The 17811-nt window shown below is 40.0% G+C and overlaps 1 protein-coding gene across 1 annotated transcript; it reads left to right on the top strand.

Moving 5' to 3' along the window:
- Window positions 1–5405: 5405 nt before the first annotated feature.
- Window positions 5406–17515, top strand: LOC124301086 (A disintegrin and metalloproteinase with thrombospondin motifs 7-like). Its single transcript, XM_046755773.1, has 17 exons — window positions 5406–5451; window positions 8193–8596; window positions 11436–11598; window positions 12075–12376; window positions 12762–12886; window positions 13232–13381; window positions 13468–13617; window positions 13696–13846; window positions 13928–14026; window positions 14099–14308; window positions 14389–14625; window positions 14789–14909; window positions 14977–15103; window positions 15183–15303; window positions 16173–16316; window positions 16392–16510; window positions 16607–17515. Exons 1-17 carry the CDS (start codon window positions 5406–5408, stop codon window positions 17352–17354), a joined length of 3417 nt encoding a protein of 1138 aa, XP_046611729.1. The 3' UTR covers window positions 17355–17515.
- Window positions 17516–17811: the final 296 nt, after the last annotated feature.

The following is a 17811-nucleotide window of genomic DNA, read 5'->3' on the forward strand; positions in this document are numbered from 1 at the left end:
ATTGGTTCGACTACTCGTCACTAGGTGCTGACGACTATTTTCTGTATTCTCGTAAGTGCACGACATGTATCCGCTCCTCGAGAACGTGTTAAGGTGTTCGAGAATATTGCACTACCCCATTATTCATATTAGCAACAAAATCAGTCACCTATCAATCTTCGGTCAGCTGTTTATGTAACATGTCCGATACTATATACGTCAATGAGACCATCATGCATCGTATTGACAGTTGACAGATGAAAAATATTCTTACCGAACCTCTTCACCCATGAGATCGAACGTGTTCATGAATTTTGGAGAAGGGACTGGATGGACTTGGTGTCAGGATGCAGTTCGGGATGATAGGATGGCCAGCTTTACAGGGGGAAAGGACGGGCTGAGCAGGGGACATATATTGTAATTCGGTAACGAATTCGGGCTAGAAATTCTTCGGAGGTTTAAATAACGACCAATTATCCGTTTCGTAAGGCGGAGGCGTATTAGTGATGTTAAATAGCTGACGACAACCGACGCCAGGGTTTAGAGCGTGCGTGGCGTTGCTCGCCAACTGAACATGTTAATCCGAGACGCTATTTACGACTGTTACTTGCTCTTCGTTTTACATATATACGTGCCTTGAGCGGAGATTAGGGTGCCACGTTCTCCGATACCGCGCAGAGAGAAAATACGTGTATACCTCATGTGCACCCACATACGTGTCTGTAACCACGGTGTCGTCTGCTCCTCCTGCGCTCCAGCCTCTTCTCCATCCTTTGAGGGGGGCTGATTTCTTGATGCAATTCAGCTGCGCTTCCTTTACGCGTTCAAAAGTGTAACGATTTGCGCACGCTCAGTGGACTCATGTTAATTCCTGCACGAACCAGTCGAAGAAGGTTTTTCCTCTTCTACCATGCTGAGCTGGATGCTCGTATACTCTGAAACTAAAGACGAGACCATGGAACATTGTTTTTCATGAGAGAAAAATCTAAAGAAATTTCGAACAGAAATCGTGGATGCTTCGATGTGCGTTTGAAGATCAGCATTGAGCAGACGAAATGTCCTATTTCAATATGGCCGTTATTGACGCACCTGAAATTTTATTTTGCGGATAAGATTATTAACGGTATTTGCCGGTTGTCGACCGCTATTTGACGTGAAATAAAATGATAGCAAATATAGCTTGGACTCTGTTTCACCTTCATACGAGTCATACGGATTAAAAATTCAGTCTCTGTAGTTCATGAGGTTAACTTTCACGTATCAATTTTCTATTGTTTCGACCGCAGCATGATTGCCTGAAATTCGACTCCGACAAAAACGTTTCAACCGAAATCTGATTTGAGATTGGCGGCAATTGTGTCGAATTAAAATTGACCACCTACTCATATAAATTTAATGAATTCTGTTTTAACCAGCGCTTATGCTACGACGAATCTATATTTACCCGATACCTGGAATTACTTACGAGTAGATCGTTTGCGGAAATGGAAATGGCAAACGCATTTGCCATCAACGGTACGCAATGTATGCGGGAATTACTCGCAACAACTGGCTCGTTAAGACATGCTCGAGAGAGGGTGAATGACGCGGACTCAGTTTTACGTTATAGAACGACTTCCTCAACATACGCTTCTAAAGTCTTCCACTGAATCACCAGGGATTAAGATAGAGTTCAGAAGATTAAAATATACGATATTGAGATATCATATTGCAGTTATAATACGGTTTAATATTCAAGTCGATTTAACCCAGCTTACCCATCGCCTCTGCACCCAGGTCTTCTATTACACTCAATCACGACCATATTGGAGGCCCGTTTCATTCCATTCGGTGTCATTCTCATTATATACAGGAGAGTAAAATTTCACAACTAGGAATTGAGACAGTATGACTGAAATCGTACAGGTATTCGACTGCTCGACGAATCGGATGAGAGCACATATCAGCTTATTCCATTAGTGTATCGAGTAGAGCAGAAACTGATTCAAATCCGATGAGAATCAATAGATTACACATTTCTTCGGGTTCAATGAATTGAATTCATGGATAACCATGACACCATTTAACAGGAATTCGGAACAATACTTGGAAATGTTTTGGTATGAAATTTCCCGAAACTAGGCCAACGTCGTCGATAATGACGATTTCTCTCAAAATCAAAATACCCTTACTAATTCGTATATAATTATACTGATAACAATTAGACTTAATGTTACAAATAATTATTGTTGTGTCATTATTTTTTTAACTAATACTGGTCATCCATAACAGCTTACTAAACTTTACTCACTAATCTGACTGGTTGAATAGTTCCATCTATTAGGTATGATTTTCTAGCCCTTTTTCACACTTCAAAGGAATGCAAATCCAGATAAAAACTTTACGCATCAATTTTCACTGCGTCGATCGGAAACATGGCCGTTCAATTTCGAAGCAATAATGCTAGTTGCGCTCGATGTTCATGAACCAAAGAGTTCCAAGCCCATATGCTAGAAGACAGAATTTACTCAGGATCAGTACCGATAGTTGCGTGTAGTTTTATCAACGAAATGAAGATACATAAACATGAAAGACTGAGAACCATTTATTACTCGCTTCCATGCTGCACGTACGGTCGATTCCCGAGCGTCACAGCCGTACGATTTCCTGGCTAAGGTAACGTAATTAGCATGTTGGCAGTTCCATCGAATCGAGCTACGGCGTAGGCGAGGTGACTTGTCCGAGAAAAAAACTCCGGCGTGTCGAGAGCAGCGATATAAGAAACCGCGGCGACCATTGGCTCGTTGTCGATGAAGGAGCGACCCGGACTTCCAGAACAATTCCGTGCAGAGGGAAAGGGAGAGGGAGAGTGCGGGAGACGTGGAGAACCATAAGCAATTTCACGGGGCGTCTAGGCTGTCGGGGACACAGCCATGTCTTATTATTTCACACCGGCAAGACGCTTTTCACCCTCGCGTTCGACTGACTGACTGCCTGTACATAGCTCCCGATACCGACATCGAAGCTCCACATGCATGTTGCGTCAGGTTGTTTCGTCTGTGAGAAGCATTTTCCTTTCTACTCTTCGCCTGAAAAAATTGTTTTACGTAGTAAAAAAGGAATAATCCGACCGAAGAGCATTTCTTGAATGCTATTTTGAAAGGTCCCCTGCACCAAATGTTCATGTGATAAGTCATGAGATGTTATGACCGAAATCAACGTGTAATTCATTACATGATTTGTATTGTATATTCGAGAGAAATACGTAAAAAATCACTTAATAATATACAAAAGCACAAATCACAAAATGTACTGGAACAAAAATGATATTGGCTTCGTGCTTTTGTAATTTATTACATAATTTTTCACATATTTTTCTCGAATTCATACGATAAATAATGTGATATATTACGGGTTGATTTCAGCCATAACATTGTATAATTTAAGACGTGGTCATTTTCAGGAGGGTCACTTTCGAAATTCGAAGTTTCTTCATTTTAATTACGTGGGAAAGATGTCGTTTACAACTTCTCAGTAACACCTACGAAAAAAAAGGATAAAGGTAGTTATTGTAATCACCCCAAAAATGAAAATTCGAGTTTTCACTAGATCTCAGTATTTCAAGGTCTAGAGTATCATCTCTGGCCGGATGAACTTTTGGGTGCGTGAATTCAAAAATTTGCCCATTTTAGGTTTCAATCGACGAGGTTATTTTTTAACCTAGAACTGACTAGGTTTTGGACATAAGGAATGAAGTGGCTTTCGAGTTATTCGATTAACAAGGACAAAAAATAAACAAAAATGATGATATGTCAAGAGTGAATCAATGGATTAAACTGAGTGTACAGTTTTTAAGTTATTTGAATACTATAATGAAGGGCATGAAATATTTAATTTGTAATTGCTTACGAGCTCGAAACGCATCTTACAATTAGCAGGAAGGAATCTTAGAGGCTGGCCGAGATAAGGTCAAACAAATTAAGCACTTTTTTGGTAATTGTTACTACTTAGTCACACTTGATAATAAGGACTTCATCCTGGAAGAATTTTGTGTAAAATTTAATTCTTCATGAAAGTGTCGTATGGAATTTTACACAAAATGGTAAGACATCCGCTCAATGGACACTCTTGTAAGGTGTAAGCATTTTTATATAATTTTTTTAAATCGAAAAGTTACAAGAACTAGTGTTATTTGAAACAAAGATTTGTTGAAATAAATAATAGGTATAATCCGAATGAATTGAAAAATGTTTTATGCCATATTATAATATGAAAATTGTAAATATTTCCTTTTATTTTTATTTCCTTAATATTGTAGCAATAATCATAAACCACGTTGTATGTTCATTCATCATTCATTCGATCATTCCCTCATTCAATACATAAATTATTTCTCAAAATGTGTATGACGTTAAATTGTTTCTCTGATCTTTCTTGATTTATTTTTGAATAGTCACTCTTCAATTTTTATATATTTCGTTGAAGATGCAATTTGTAAGCGTTTTAAATTATTTTCCTGATAACAACCCGACTTTTTGAGAAAATTTGTAAAGATTTTCTGTCGATGATTTCAATAATGGCGAAACATTCGTTAAAAATGTATATCCACGTTGCTGCATTTTCAAAGATAACTCAAGCGAGTTTCATGTCTTACTTCAGACCAACTTGGTTGTTATACAATTAAAGCTTCGTCAAAATACTTGACATAAGAAAATTGTTATAATTATTCTCAAATTTGAACTTGGAAAAAAAAAAGAAAAAAAAAAAAAAAAATGAAAAATCAACAAAACACTTACGAGGAAAAAAATTTGGCACGTTGTGCCCCGAAGAGAGTTTGGCAGAGAATACGGTTGGGGATTACGCACAGATGGATACTACGTAATTCACACTTAGATCCACTTTGCACTTGATCATTGTTTTGGTTCCAGGCGGGGATATCGTTACAACGGAATTTAATTGTTCTAAAATACGTTTGAATGATAACAATTTCAAAAAATATTAACATCATCGTTGTGTTGTGTAATTTGAATAAGAAAACTTTGAATTTCAAGAGCGACGTTATACTTGTAAAACTGGGTTCAAGCAATATCCTATTACGATATTTTTTGTCTACATATAACAAATTTTTAAAGAAAGAGCGAAATAAAAACGTTGCTTCCGAAAGAAATTCCCTGATGCATTCTGGAGGAAAATTACAGTATTGAGTGAGTAAATGTGCGTTCAAGTTGACAATATATCACGGGGATGAGGAAGATGCATCCATGAACAAATGCACAAAAACAACAGACAGGTGATCTCGTGACTGTCGCATAACTATCTGTTTGACGTTTAGTCGTCAGTATTTTGGCATACGGAATAAATAATTTATATCAAGTGTTATGAGAGAAGAAGTTGCGGTTTTGATATTTTATACTTTTATCCTCGCTGTTCACTGTGTCAGCTACAAGATGGTGGACAGGAACAGTCCGGAGGCTACCGAAGGACCGTATCATGGTAGGTAAGTGAGTCCTTCATCATAGACGGCTCTCTATATTTACCGTGTTTGAAACCGTCGTGCTGTAATTGCCGTAGTAACTGTCAGACTCACCCTCCTCTGCATTCGATTACGTATTCAGAGGCCACGATCACGTGTAGTAGTCAAATTGAGATCAAATCCTCGCGCGTGTATTCGCTACCAATGAATAATATAATCAAACATTCCTCAATCGGGAGTTGTGTCCACTCGGGGTTTGTAGGAGGTCGATTACACGTTTGAACGAAAAATTTATTCTGGGCGCTGATGCACTTTTACGAAATGTTTCATTGATTCGATAATAACACTGCGGATTTTTAGAATTTTGAATTGAAATCAAGTTGAATTTCAATGCCAGAAAAATTGGTGGGTCATTTTGGTCAAAACTCTTGCAAATTTCGTCTTCATACTTCAAAATTGTATTGTAACTTGAGAGGTGTACTAGGTGTGAGGATATGATTCGTTCTTTATATCTGAGATCGGAAAACGCATTTTTGTCTCAATGACAGAACTTGGTGTGCCAAAAATTGAATTCTTATAGCTTTATGTATTGATTTTAACAAAAGATTTGGACTGTACATCAGTGCTAGAATTACTTTGACGCTTTACGAGTTGAACTATAAAAAGTGGAGTTCGTTGAATTTTTAATATTCATCAATTTTAATAACCATTAAGGGAATGTCAGACCTCCGTCGAATACATCGAACCACATTTTTCACAATATCCAATTTTTCTCATTGTCAGTAACGAAATCTCTTCAAACTTTGGCAAATGATAGGGTGCAGAATGATTGAAAATATCTGATTTAGCTGCAGTATCGTATCGTAACGTCAAGTCTGGTGAAAACTAGCTGCAAATACTTGAACGTTTCCATGAATCTTCCGAAACTTTTTCGGTTGACACGTAAGCAGAATCATGAGCCCAATCATCTCCGAAAATGTGGAAAGATTTTATTACTTTGGAGAAGGAAATACTGTAAAAAACGATGTATCGTATTTGACGGAGGTTCAAAATCCGTTTGAAGACTACTCTCCTTGCGTCCATATTTCAAAACCGTTAACAAGTTCGCCACACAAAAAGGTGTACGAAATGAAAATCAAGCCTGAAAGATGAGTCTGAAAAGTAACAATCGCAAATGTCTTGAAATAAAAACGGCAACATCCTCGCTTCGCGTAGAGGAAGAAGGACTTTGGTCGCTATGGGTGGTTGGTAGCAACGGTAATGGAAGGAGAGCACGTTCCGAGAAGAGTCCCTGCGTGATATCATCGAGAGATTGACTTTGGCGTCGTCTGTGGGCGCCAGCCGGGTGTGGTGCACCTTTTGCTGACGTATTGTGTCTGAGGGCTAAATTAGGTTATTTATTGCCAGCTGAATAAGATCGAAGGGAGCAATCAATGCAGCGTGTGGTGAGCAGGCGTTGTACGGACATCGGGAGGAAAAACGCGGGCTCGGTCAGACTCTCGGTCCATGATCCACTGGCTCCGTCTTTGTCTCTCTCGTTCCACCACCGAAAGCATCGCGCACCGCCGGCCGAACTCAGCCCGAGCCCTTTGTACGACCGGACAAAGGAACAGCGAAACCAGGAACGTGACATGCGTGTCAATATTCGCATGATGCATCCACGTTAGCGCAGGACACGTGAGCCAGGAAGTTTTCTCTAGGCTAGGCACAGGTGAATTCATCATTGTTCCCATCCTTGGGGGAATTATTTCACTCACGAATGTATTTCTTTCACTCGCGAAGCGGTTTCACGTACGTATATCGGTTGAATTATTACCGGTGTAGATCTTATCTGCTCGCTGCAAGCTCAACGTATCAAGAGAGGGAGGACAGTGAAAAAAGGAAGCAACGTAAAATATCCTTCCACTGTGAATCCAGCACGAGTATAATTCGAACGTAATGAAAGGAAGCTTTTAAAGCTCGGAACTTACCTCTTCTTGTTCCATATTGTCCCCAAATATTTTTCTTTCGTCGGAAGTTAGTTTCACTTTCAACTGACTCTTCGTATCTTGACATTTATTCACTCGGTTAAGTTAATTCTTTGAACTTTCAAGTTTCGAATAGGTTCTTAATTCAGGTTAGTTTGTTGAACTTTACAATTACTTGTTATGATTTGAGTTGAAGTCAGCTTCTTGAACTTTCAAATTCCTCATTATTTTGTAGGTCGATGTTGATTTGTTGAACCTCACAATAACTTCATATTATTTAAGTTCAAGTATGCTTGTTGAACTTCTATTTTCCTCGACATTCTGTAAGCTAAAGTTGATTTATTGAAGTTTAGAATAACTTACCTTGATCCAAGCTAAACTGAGCTTGTTCAACATCCAAATGCTTTATTATTTTATTAGTTTGTTAAACTTCAGAATCAATTAATCTGATCGCCATTGAGCCAAATTAATTGAGTATTCGATTTCCTCACGGTGCTCTAAGTTCAAGTAAGTTTGTTCTGAACTTAAGATCGACCTATTACGATCTAAGTTTAAGCAAGCCTTCCGTACTGTAGAATTTCTTCACCGTGCTCCGACTTCAGTTAATTGATTTGTTGAACTTCGGAATAAGCTACTATAAATTCCTTCAAAGTTCAAGTTGACTTTTCCGACTTAAAAATCTCTTGTTATGTTCCAAATTCAATTTGATTGTTTATTGTTATGAATGAGGAATGTGTAACTCCACGAATCTGTCAGAAATTTATTGCAATCCGTGTAATTTTATAATTACCAAGGCAGATACACGCGGGATGTCCACAATGCGGAGATGCTGATACCGCGTCGAGTGACAGAGGACGGCAGTTTCCTGACGTTCAACTTACCCAATTTCTACGATCGTCAGGAGCTTGAAGCTCGGAAAAAGCGGGCAGCCGATCCAGATGCCGCGGCTGATGACCTGTCCGACCACAAGCTGCACTTGGTGCTTCCATTCAACGGCGCCGATCACCACGTCGAGTTGACTCCGCACCACGAGTTCATGTCACCGGAATTGGTGATGGAGACTCGAGGTGAAGGTGCTCGCACTAACCTCAACAATGGCGTACGATTCAGAAGAGCGGACGATATGCAGTGTCACTACAGGGGCCATGTCAGAGGTCACAGGGATTCCAGGGCAGCACTCTCTCTGTGCGATGGTGTGGTTAGTACCGCTTATCTGATTTCCGTTCACCTTAGAGCTGAGGTGCATCAACTCGATGGCGTCTAATAAAATTCACTCAACTTCAGAGAGGCTGATTATAAAGGGCTGAACTCTACCGTGAATATTATAATTCAAGTAACTCTACGGACCCCGATGGTAAAACAGTTGACTTCTCTGTAAGCATGGAAGATAATTGTTTTATCATCGGGGTTTGTAAAGTTACTTGAATTATAATCGTCACGCTAAAGTTAGATCTTTTATAACCAGCCTCTCGAAAGTTTCGTCAATTTTATCAGTGGCCATCGAACTGTTCTGTGGAAATTCGAATTGAACCCACCGCTTTTGGTTATGTATACAGCGAATTGGTCGAGATAGAAGCATTGCCCCCAAACTGTGCAATACACCTATTTAGCGCTTTGGATAAATCGGAAGGTTTTCATGTCGTATAACTTGGGGGGATATTTTTTCGCGAAATTAGTAGTCACACATTTAATCAATCTATCGATGGTGCACTATTGCGTACGCTTCAGGAATCCTGGGTAAATTCAACGCTTACACCAAATAGTCAACTTGATACCGTTTACTTTTGAATCTAAGACGTATTTACATGAAGCGAAAAATTTTTTGATTCGATTTTTGGAAATTTACATGCTTAAAATCGTTGTTTTATTGTGCATTTATTTTAATGATTCGTTGGTGGTAATTCGTTTCCTTGAATTAGTGTATGCAAGTCAGTATGCGTTACGTCTCAGCTCTTTCTACCATTAAAGTGTTACACAACCTTCTACTTCAAATTCATACCCAGTGATCTGCGTAGATAATTAGATCATAATTCACATAATAAGTAACTTACACTATCTTCTCGTTGTGCGGATTTCACTACTCTGCAGATAACATCTGATGAAATTTCATAAATCCTCTCTTCATTTTGAATCTATTGAAGATACGACTAGCGTTATAAATTGTATGAAATTTCTAACCTTGTATCCGAATTTGTAACTCTTAGAAAACAGAATTGATGTTGGCCAAATTTTGAGCAATCTCTCCCAATTCATTGTTTCTTTCTATTTATTTGTTTCTCTCTCGCTCTCTTCCAAAGTTTTCTCAGACACCCGGTAGATCTCCTTGAATAAATTTGAATGTATTTATTTGCTTTGGCGAACTTATGCTGCAGCCAGCTTCTAGATGAAGTCAGTCAGTGTATTCCGATTAGCATCACGTTTCAATTCTGAATTTACGATCATCCGCCGCAGTGAATTGGCGACATTGTGGAGCAATGCGTCGATCTATATGCAAATCATCTTATTAATTTGCATGCGTTTAAGATGTAATAAGGATCTTGCGTGAAGAGAAGCGCACTAAAATATCCACGGAGAATCGCTTTTGCGCAGTTGATATACCTGTACGCTCAGCCGTATCAGACGACGCGTATAGTCAGTGATCAAATGATGAAATGAATTCACTTGCGGGTGTGGTTTCACTATAAGTATATAGGCCTAGTACAGTTGAAGCCACGCTGTATTTCAAAAAAATTATGAGCATCACTGTAAAAAATACATCCTAATCTCTTATCAAAAGTACAGATGTCTGACCTTCTGAATGCTGGAAAATATTTTGTATCTCTGAAGATCTTTTCAAGCTGATGATTGGGACGAATAATCTTGCAGAATCTTTTTCCGAAACTGCAGTTGTCATAATTAGACTTTCATCAATATCTAATTTCTTCTTCCTTGCCTATTGGTGAAAATATACCGAATAAAACTATTGTTGGCAATATTTTTCGCCGAGAGTTGCAAAATCTCCCCAGTGGTATTATACTGGAAACTCACAATCAGTTTGAAGTGATTCACCATCGTCAGGGGACAACGAAATCTTTTGGAAGGCGTGATGCTGTTGCTTGGATACAAAGAACCATTTTCAGAGTGGCGTACCCTTGTTGAGATGTGAGAAATCCTTTCTTGAGTATAGGCATCTTTGTCGGGATACGAGGAACCGCTATTCAAGCTTTTCAAGCTTTCCACCTTTGTCGCGATGCAAGAGATATTTCTCTTATTTCGCAACACCGTGATTATGATCTGGATGTGAAAACCTTGACGATGATGTGTGTCCTGGTCGATAAAATCACCTTGACAAAATCATTAATGAACTTGCGTTATTCGGATGTTAAAGTCAGAAGTCAAAGAGACGCATTACTCGGGATTCCATTACACTTACAATAACAAAATACGAACGAATTAATTAACTCCGAAAACTAACTACTCTAACTTTTATCCAACTCGTGAGTACCATGTGTATGCTGCAGCTCGACTCTTAACCTCTGGAGACGTGAAGTTGCATGCACTTATACAACATCCAAAAGCTCGACAAGTACACCATGAAACTTTCGAGAAATGTCATCGTCAGACTGTGTGTCACCTGCAACTGACATTTGGGTAATTTCAAGGGAATCCGGTTGCTCGTACGAAACCCGAACATCACCGAGTCTGCCGAAACTTTTTTTCATATTTGCCCGCTGATTAAGACGTAACTCCAAAATACCAATGCTTGCAAGGATTCAATCTTTGATTCATAACTTTTTGATACAAGTTTTAATTTAGCAAAAGCGATTTCAAAGGTAAAATATACTATTTTGAGAAATAAAAATGAATGGTGGACTTTCGTCAATTTTCATTTCTTTGATGAGATATTGTTAGAATTACTTCAGACAAAATAAGTACATGAACAAGTATAGAAACTTATTTTGCATACGTAATCTCGAAAACTACACATGGCCGACTGTTGAGTCGCGAATAATAACCGCGAATACTTGACTGAACGTATGTTTGACTGTTCAATGTAGGCCGGATACTTGCATACGGATCAAGGGCGTTACTTTATTGAACCAGTGAGCCAGGCGGTCCCTGACCGAGAAGGCCAGCACGTCCACATGGTTTACCAACGGAAAGCGCCGCACGAAACCCTGCATCAAACCGAGCGGAGCAAACGTAATTGCGGAACTAGTGGTGAGAGTTTGATGTTATACCGATATTTGAGAGATTTATGTTCCAATCTTTATTTTGCGACGAGCTGCCACGTTTGGAATCAGACTGGAAGTGCTAAATCTGAAACTCCTCTATTTGGAAAGAAACATTAATCGTGGCGTCAGGCGATTAGTTTTGCCAAATCAACGTCAAATATTCTTCCATCAAACTGCTCGACTTAAGAGAATACAAATTCAATAATTGGGAAATTCGCGTAGGTGTATTCCGAAGACATTTGACAGACTTATTGAACAGTATTCACTTTGTCCCAAGAGAATCGATACATTCTCTTGGCAAGTACCTCAAAAAATAAGAACGTGAGGCCATTGAGACTCTTTGATTTGAAGTGTTTGTTCTCGGGACTAAAATGTCCGGATCTCTTCTTGAGATGCTGTTTTTTTGTACTTTGTCAGTAAGAGAATTTTTTCAACAGAATAGCGCAACCTTCATTGTTCCAGACGATTGGGAAACAGCCTGGGCTGAGCAGTTGGAGAAAAAGAATCGACGCGATAGGCTTGCCGGTAATGGAACGTTCGAAAAGAGGACCCCGTCAGCAGCTACCCACAGTATCCACCGCTACGTTGAACTCACCATAGTATGCGACGAACGGTTTCTGAAGTACCACAAAAGCATAGACTACGAGCAATACGTTCTGACAATTCTAAACATGGTGTCCGACTACTACCACGATTCCAGCTCTGGGAACCAGTTGGACGTAGTTGTGGTCCGAATTATTTATCTGGAGAAGGAAAAGGAAGAGGTAGGGTCACAACTCACGTTATGTAACTGCGATCAGCCTTTACATTCGTTTCAACACACAATTATTAACGTTGTGAAATCATACAATTGCGAACCGGGAAAATCGATGCAGATTTGTTGTCCACCTTTGTGAGAAAGAAAGATAGACATTGGATAATGACTCAAAAGCTCAAAGGTCAAGGTTGTGACATTCCAAATGTTTTTGAAATGCTTACGCATTATGAATCAGTCAGCATAACGGTTGACATAATTCAATAGATTTTTTCGCCTTTCTCCGTCGCAAACTTTCCCTGTGAAGAGTGTGGCGAATTTATTTTCATACTTTATGTCCGTTGTAAGACACGTGTTATCACTTTCTATATATCCAATTTGATGCGTGCTTTTAGATAGATCTATCCATTAGCCCAGAAGCTGAGAAGACCTTGGACAGTTTCGCCACTTGGGTTAATAAGATGAATCCAAAGGACACAAAGCACCCCAATCACCACGATATCGGCGTATTAATCACGAGGCAAGCATACGATCATAATTATTTGTATGATCTTAGTTTGATCAACGTATTTCATTATTGTGTTCAGTGTTTCACTAACGAGTGTAAGTCCATACCGTATGGATTACTAAAACCAGTAAAAAGTTAGAAAATTATTGATATGAGTATGTTCCATATTTCTTTCTAAAACAAGAGTTTTATTCCATGCCTGACTGAAGTTTTGCTTCTTTTCGAAAAGATCCCAGCACAATTATTTTATTCACCACATTAACCCATCTGTTTTACTGAACAAGTACAAGACATTCCAGTTTATCTTTTGCCGAACACTTTGTTTATTCACCGAATCCATCTATTAATGACTCGCAGATACGATATTTGCGCAAGTGATGAGGCAGCGTGCAATCTCTTAGGTCTGGCTTACGTGTCAGCGGCTTGCGACCCTCCAAAAGCTGCGTGTATCAATGAAGATGCTGGGCTCATACTTGGCATAACCGTTACACACGAAGTTGGACACAAGTTCGTATATATATAATGTCTCAGCGGTACAGCGTTCTACTTCAAAATAGTAACCATGACTTTCAACTGCATTAATTCTTCAACAGTTTGGGATGTTCCCACGATACGGTTGAGATTAGTGGATGTCCACCGCAAGACACATCTGATAAAAGTTACTTCATTATGTCACCGATAGTCGACGTTTTCACCTTAAGATGGTCGCCATGTAGTAGAAAATTTCTCACAACCTTCGTAGAGTAAGGCGTGAATGTACCGGTGGCCTTAAATGGGGCATTATTCACCCATAATCAGCAATCTTAAGCTTATGTTTACAGGACCTTAGGTGACTGCCTTCTGGACAATCACAAGAAGCCCAACGCAAAATACAAACTCCCTGGAATGCTTCCCGGTGCTATGTACGACGGGGATTTTCAGTGCAGGTTGATGCTGGAGGATCCTGAAGCGAGTGTGTGTGAAAGAACTGAGGTTAATTGGCAGCTGGATAGTTGATTGTGTCTAACATGACTTGTCTAAGAATTAATCAAATGTGCGCATGTTGGTTTTCAGTCAATATGCGAAAGTTTGTGGTGCAAAAAGAATAGTAACGCCAAATCATGCAGCTCAAAGGGTGCCCCAGCAGAGGGTACTAAGTGTGGAGAGAACAAGGTACCGTAAAATCAGTTCAATGACACTCAATTAGTCTTCACTGTAGCGTAATCATTTGTACTTACGGTTTAGTGGTGTATCCATAAGAAATGCGTTGAGATCGGCAAGCGACCCTCTGCTGTGCACGGAGGATGGGGTAAGTGGAGCAAGACGAGCGATTGCTCGAGGACATGTGGTGGTGGCGTGAAATATAGTGAAAGAGACTGTGATAATCCGACCCCGAAGGATGGTGGACGGTACTGCTTGGGAGAGAGGAAAAGGTTCAGTACGTGTAATACGCAGGTTAGTAAAGGAGTGTGTCATTCAGAGTCCATTGATGCGATTGAGACGCCAAGTTATATCCTCTTAATGCTTTCCAATAGCCTTGCGATCCGAAGAAACCGTCCTTCAGAGCAGCGCAGTGCACAGAGTTCAATACACAGAAGGTTATGCCCGATGGGCTTCATACTTGGCTACCACATCCGGGCCCTCCTGAAGCTCCGTGTGCCTTATACTGTCTTAATGAGAAAAAAACTTATGTTAAACTTGCGCCAATGGTTAAAGATGGAACTCCCTGTGAGCCTGGAACGAAGAATCTGTGTATCGGTGGAAGCTGCGCAGTGAGTGTCGACTTTAATGCTTTCCGCAAATTGGTCAGATGCCTGTCAAGTTGACTGCAGTGCACACTTAGGTTGCGATAACAGGTTGACGGCGGACTGATTTTCATCGGTCACACAAGTAGTATTATAAGCGGAATTAAAATAAAATTCTGAAATAATTTAGAAAGTTGGCTGTGACTGGGAGATATATGGGGATGCTCTCGAAGATCAATGCGGAATCTGTAAGGGTGACGGTACTCAGTGCACTCCAGTTGAGGGTGATTACACGGCGACCGGAAAGGGCGGTAAGTGAACAGGCTCCGTCGAAATGCAGAAGAAAATGACATTTCTAATTGGTTCTGTGATTATTAGATTACCAGAAGGTTGTGACAGTCCCAAAAGGAAGTCGGAATATAAGATTTTTTGAAAAAGCTCCGGCAGACAACAGTTTGGCCATCAAGCTAGAGAAAGGAAATACATACATACTCAATGGCGATCAGTGAGTGAATTTTGTTTGAGCCGTCGAGATCAAATCGGCTTTTTAATAACATAGTAATGCGAAATGTCAAAATGAATAGCCGTGAGAATAGAAATGGAGAATATCCTTGTGCTGGCGACATAGCGGTATACAAACACCCTGAACCTAAAAAAGAAGAAGTCCTGATCAAAGGCCCAATCAATGATGACATTCAACTGCAAGTACGTCACAGGTCAAAATACTTTTCTTATATATCGATACCGTTGCAACAGTGGCGTACCTGAGGAAAATAACTCCTGTAGCAAGTACTGAAATTGCGCCCCGGTCTGAAAATCGATTGTCCTTTAAGGAGAAGGTTCAGTGCACTTTCTAGTTATAAGAAATACCTGTCCTAGAGGTTTCATGATGATTTTTTTTTTGGGCTTCATTCATGGTCGCATCAAAACAATACCCCACGTTTAAAAAAAAATGAAGAAATTTTTGATGAATTATTTATTATTCGTTTATTTTGTGTATTTTTTCTCACGAAGAATTTATTATGCATTTAATGGAAAATATGTATGAAATAAATGAATCATAAATAATTCATAAAAATATCCGCAATTTTTTTTTTCAACCACGGGGTAGTTTTGAGATGGGAAATTTCGTCTAAATTTTTCACCTAAAAATCAAAACACTGTGGCCGGTAATTGTTTCCCGGGGCTCCTGATTTTTTTACGTACATGAAAACTTACTGTCTAAAAAATGATGCATGGGATTAATGATATCTTCATTCGTTCGAAAGATAGAATTTGTGAAATGGTCATAGTTATATAAATTTCACTCCATTACGAGTCACATTATTCGAAAAGTAATTCTGTACACTTTCGCTACGGCAATCTCTTTTTCCTTGTATTTCTAGAAGGTCATTACCATAACAATTTGTTAAAAACTCAAAGTCTGACCGTATTGTCATGAAGCTACCGAAAAAAAAGTTATCTCCAACTAAGCAACTTCTTTCAAACATGCTTGCCATACCGTAGATACGTCACTGCGTTGCAGTTAGAAAAATTATTCATCAACTATTGCCTCATTTTTCTATCCATGGCAGTATGTCTTTTACAATCCGAAAGTCAACCCCGGTGTTCACTACGTGTACTACGTGCTAAACGGAAAATCTGGAGGGAAACCGCAATACCAGTGGGATTTCTTGGACTGGGAGCCATGTAGCGTGAAATGCGGCGGCGGTACTCAGGTAGACGAATTCCGAACTGGTCCATAAATTTAAGCGACAGCTTCTCGTTGCAATTATTATTTGTGTACTGAGCAGTTGGCGCAAGCATCTTGCATCGAGCAGCAGAGTGGACGAGTGTCCAATTCATTTTGCAAGGACATCAAACGTCCAGAGCCCAAATCCAGGACGTGCAACACTCAGTCCTGTAAAGCTAAGTACGACAAACTGTTCATGCTACCGAAATTCACAACAAATTGATACCACCAGCTTGTTATAAATCACTCGCTTGGTTCTTCCGTTCAATCACATAGATGGCGCGTAAGCCAATGGAGTCGATGCAGCGCGTGCGGAGGGAAAAAAGGGCAACAGCGTCGAAAGGTGCAGTGTGTGAAGCCAGCAGCCCATCCCGGGGGTGAAGATGTTCAGGCTGAACTGACCGCTTGTAAAGGCAAAGTACCAAAGCAGTCACAGAGTTGCACAGGAAATAGACCATGCAAGAAAACGTGCAAGAAGACGCGAAGCAACGTATTCGAGGAAGAAGGTGACGCGACCACTGGCAAACCGCAGTCGCTAGAAGAACAGCGAAACGCCATCGACAAGCTGGTGGACATGGGCATGTCGCGGTATCTGGAGAAGACCAATGGCGAACGTTATCGCGGCAAGTCAGAGAAGAGAAACGTCGCGGCTGACTTCAAGCATCTGATCGACGATTGGGTCGCTCCGTCCAGTGACGCGGGTATCGACGCTGGAAACAACTGCCCCGGAAAAGGATCCGCACAAGCGATTCTGGCAACGCCAAAACCTGGCAGCATCGTTAAAGACAATATACCATCCAGCAATATTGTCGTCCTGGAAGCGCCCATCATAAATAATCAACAATCCTCGAATATGTCCGACCAAGCATTCCAAGAGGAAGGAGACGAGGTTGGCTCAGAAATAGACACCAGTCATGAAACGGTATTCAAGGGTTCTGAGGCAGCCAAGCGATTGCAGAGCCCTGAGCATCATGATGGTGCTGAATCTATGGGGTCTGCGACCAACTTACCGAGTGGAGGTTAAATATTTGGCATTGCTGAAAATTCGACGAACGCTTCGCTGTTGGCTGTTGCCAACTGTGTTACTGGAGAATTTGTGAAAGAGGTAAACGATTCCTGCTTTGTTTTCGACATGCCAACGCTCGTTCACAATTTTACCCTCCATCCGTTTTGTTCCGACATTACACTGAACCATGCTGGAGCTGCTTTTAACAACAATTTTAATTATTGTCATTATTATAAGGAGTTTTTTCTCTCTTATATCATTTGTATTCGTTGTTGATCGAAATGTCATTATAATAAAGATTCAGACTTATTGCATTTTTGGTGGAATTAAACAGATCTTTGGTAATGATGTATGAGTTAATTTAATGTAGGTTACTGGAAGATTAATTCTGTTATATAGATAAATTCATGCTGAACTGTAGAGTTATAAAAAATCGTACCATTACAACAGCATCAACTACACTCAATAATTTTGT

Source organism: Neodiprion virginianus, chromosome 3, assembly GCF_021901495.1.
Source record: "Neodiprion virginianus isolate iyNeoVirg1 chromosome 3, iyNeoVirg1.1, whole genome shotgun sequence".
In the NCBI taxonomy this organism is placed as follows: domain Eukaryota; kingdom Metazoa; phylum Arthropoda; class Insecta; order Hymenoptera; family Diprionidae; genus Neodiprion; species Neodiprion virginianus.